Source organism: Cololabis saira, chromosome 8 (assembly GCF_033807715.1).
Source record: "Cololabis saira isolate AMF1-May2022 chromosome 8, fColSai1.1, whole genome shotgun sequence".
In the NCBI taxonomy this organism is placed as follows: domain Eukaryota; kingdom Metazoa; phylum Chordata; class Actinopteri; order Beloniformes; family Belonidae; genus Cololabis; species Cololabis saira.
The window spans coordinates 26150161-26154158 of NC_084594.1; the positions used below are offsets into that span (position 1 = coordinate 26150161).

At 43.3% G+C, this 3998-nt stretch overlaps 1 protein-coding gene across 1 annotated transcript; it reads left to right on the forward strand.

Annotated features, from left to right (window-relative positions):
• The first annotated feature begins 795 nt into the window (after positions 1–795).
• On the forward strand, positions 796–3729 carry LOC133449417 (PAK4-inhibitor inka2-like). Its single transcript, XM_061728561.1, has 3 exons — positions 796–910; positions 1005–1038; positions 2368–3729. Exons 2-3 carry the CDS (start codon positions 1021–1023, stop codon positions 3346–3348), a joined length of 999 nt encoding a protein of 332 aa, XP_061584545.1. The 5' UTR covers positions 796–910; positions 1005–1020; the 3' UTR covers positions 3349–3729.
• The last annotated feature ends 269 nt before the right edge of the window (positions 3730–3998 follow it).

Here is a 3998-nt window from a genome sequence, read left to right on the forward strand (position 1 = left end):
TTGGCAGATTTTTCTACTTATTTTAAGTGAAAAGCTACTTGAAACAGGTGAAAATGGTTGTTTTTGACTCTTGTCTTAAATGTAATGAGATTTAAAAAAAAAATTTGACTAAAAATGAGACATTTTAACTAGAAATAAGACAAATATTCTTGTTAAGATTTTGAGTTTTTGCAGTGTATAATAACTAGTGAAATCGATCATGTTGTTCTTATTTGCATTTGTAGTTATTCCATAAATGTATTTAAAAAAACAAACATTTAAATTTAACCCTTGAAGCAAAGGTGTGGCGGCTGCCATACCTTGCCATACCCAATTGACGCCCCTGTTTATATACCCACTTATTTCTGCTTAGGGTCACAGAGGTCTGCTGGAGCTCTTCCCAACTCTCTTTGCTTGAAAGACAGTACATCTTTATTGCACAGAAGTTCAATTTAGTTCTAACAAAAGTCCACTAAAAACAGCGATGGATTCATTCTGATAAAACATATTTGCCCCTCAGTGATTATTTCGTCCAACAGGCATTCATTTTAGTTGTTGTAATTTAGAACAAATGAATAAATTGCTAATAATGATGAGACTGTACTGTATAATAGGGGTTAGTATAGAGAGCTGCACAGTGAGCGCCGAGGCTCCCTGCGCTCTGATTGGCTCATCCAGTCTGCGTTAAGGCTGATTTATGGTTCCACGTTAAATCGACGCAGAGCTACGGCGCGCGTCGCCGCGTACCTACAGCGTAAGTTCTGCGTCGATTTAACGCGCACCATAAATCAGGCTGTACTGGCTGCTGGGCAGCTGTTAAAGGAGGAGCGGGCGCTCCAACTTTCACTCGGAGCAGAGTTTCCACTGGTGACTCAGACCACCGTAAAGGTCGCCCCTTTAACTTCACTCCCATTGAAGTGTTGCATTAGAGGTACGTGTTGTTATCCAAGTATTTCTTTTATTTACAAATACCGAGTTTGACTGTGTGGCTTTATTTAAAATTCTCTTCCTGATTTTCTTTACAGAAATCGTGTGTTTCGTATGAAACGAAAAGAGATGGTGAGTTTGCTTTGTGTTGTACTACTGCTTATTGGCTATATGTACTTAAAATAAATATATGTATAGGTTATAATATATTTTAATCGAATTAATCATTTTTAATTGAGTCAAACAAACGTTGAGCTCATTTGGAGCGTTTTCAAGTGAAAGAAAAGTAAACATTGAACTCAGTTTAGTTTACTTTGAACAGCCGTTCAACATCTGGCTGCACGGCTCTGCAGCTGGACACTGAGCTGCCACAGATGCTCATATCCCTTTATATGCACAGTTTGCTGGCTTATATGGAGATGCAACAAAAGCAATTGACTGTTTTCTTGGAGCTTCTGTAATGAAGTATTTTGCAGCTGGACATACAGTATGTTGCATCCCATATCCTGCAAAATAGGCTTCAGAACAAGTTCTTGAAACATGATGCAGAGTTGCTACAAGATGGGAGTAGAAGGTTTTGCAACACATGCAGACTCAGAAAAGATGGGTCGTATCTGGTTATACTAGGAATAAATGGCCTGTCTGGTGCTGGATGAAATAAGCCTGTATTGTGTTGAGGTATTTTCCTTTACTGGTTGCACTTCGCTTGGTTTTGGCTGTTTTTCAAACTGGAGATCCTATGCATATCCTGGAAGTTACTGTTGTGCTCTCACAACCGCTGAAAAGCCTGAAAACTCATATTTTATAGACTGTTAACAGTTCGTTTTGGAAACGATTACTTCTTCTCCGAAACATATTCATTGTCACATGATCTCTCGTGCCACATTTAAGTTTGAGAGTGAACCACCGTTGCTCACTGGTAGATTCGGACCAATCAGCTCTGTTGGAGAGGAAACAGGAGTAGATCCCTCCTGAGTGTTGCTGGTGAATTTCATGAGCAGGCACGCTGCTCCTTAAAGAGGCAGGACTCCCGTAGCTAAAAAGAAAAATCCATTTGACCCCACACGCTTCTTGATATCCTGCAGATTTGTGTTGTTTTTCACTTCTGTACTTCAGAATAGTTGAGGTTAGACAGGATTTGTCTGAGCTCTCAGCTGAATCACGTCTGAGTCAAGACGGGGCGTTCACTCTGAGTTGTTGGTGTGGCTCTCTAAATTAACGGACAGATAGATATGCTTTGTCTTGATCTGCTTGTGTTCTTTGAACAGCAGGTCAGCTGGTCTTAGAGAGTACAATAAGAGAAAAGGTGAGAACTTGCTCCGAGCAGGCCTGAGCATGTTCACAAAGCAGTCTCAAGACTATTGTTGAATCCTCTTTGCAACTTCATTACAAAAACAGACATTTCCTGTTACTTTCCTCCATAGTTCTAATGATGTTGCATGGTCTGTTTTGTCTTCTCAGCTTTGCTTACGTGACTCAGGTGACTGCTTACGGGAGCAGATGCAGTATATGATGAGGTCACTGCAAGATCTGAAGCAACTCCGGAAGACCTGCCCTGCGGCCCGGCGCCCCCTCGCCCCCCTCAACTCCCAGCTCCCGGCTTTAGCGCGCCACTCTGCAGTGGCACGTGCTTGCCAGCAACGGGCACTGCAACGGGAGCAGCGCGCCCGTCTACGGATGTCCGAGGCCAGCACGGCCAGCACCTACGACTCTGCCTGCTGCTTGGCAAGTCCTCTGGAGGAGGAAGAGGAGGAGGAGGATGATTCCAGCAGTCGACTGGGCCTGCAATCTCCAAGCAGTCAGAAGAGTTTGGACTTTGATTCCGGCTACTCTGAGGCGTCCTGGCAGGATGACAGGGTAGTTCTCAGGAGGACGAGGAACGTGCGTGTCTCATCCTCTGCATGTCTGCGCACAAACAGAGCACCGAGCGGACGTATACGACCCAAATCCACATCTGACGCTTGCTTAGAGAAGTGGACATCGTTCGAGGCCAGTGACCCAGAGGACTGGACGAACTCCTTATTGACCAGAGGGCGCAACCGCCAGCCTCTGGTCCTCGGGGACAACAGCTTCGCAGACCTCATACAGAACTGGATGGACTTGCCAGATTGTCCTGAACCAAGTGAGCTGCAGCCAAGCTCAAGACGGCCACTGGGACGAGGCTTCTTTGTCAACATGAGGCGAAAGCTGACTGGCTTTTCTAAGACTGTGGAGGACAGAGTGCGGATGAGATCCACAGACTCATCTCATATAAACAGAGCTGCCAATGCTCAAAAACGCCTGTCCTGTCCTGTTGGGGCATTGCAACCTAAAGTCCCCTTTTTCCACCAGTCCCACTCAGGCATAAACAAGTTGGACACTGACTTCTACCATTTTGCAGGTCTCATGAAGTCAGGCAGCCGACAACCAATAATATGCAAAGATATTATCGGCTACATTTGACACAACTTCATGTAAAGTTGTTCATAACCGGACAATCCTCAGAGGAATTTTTGTATGACTGTTTCTCACTTTTTATAAGTTGTTTCCATTGAAACAAATTACTATTGAAAAATAAAGAAGTTCTCATGAATTTACACTTTGCATTTGCCTATTCATGGTTTTATATTTATTGCATGCGGCACAGAAAATTAGTTATTTGAACACTGTTTTGTTTGGCTTAAGCTTAGCACACCATCTGAGTTTCATCACAGCGAGGCAGTGGGGACTGATCGTAGGAGCTTTTTACTATCTGAATGCAGGTTTCATCTGTTTTCTTTGGAAATGTAATACTCTGGCTCATGTGTGAGTGGGCTTGGAGCTGCATAGTTTAGTGGAAATGAAGTGTAATAAAAGTGATAAATTACAAGCGCGATACTATCACTGATGTTCAGACATTTGCAGACTTTTGAGTTGTCCATTTTAGTGGACTTCTTTTTTTGACACCATGGAACTAGGTGTTTCTAAAAAAAAAAAAAAAAAAAAATAGTTGGATCCTTTTGGAGAGGTTTTAAGCAAGACGAGAAAGCTATTTACAAGCCAGAACCAGAGTCAACAGTGTTGTGTGCCCGATGAGGTCATTCCCCATGTGTCTGTGCAGCTGGAGGTGAAGA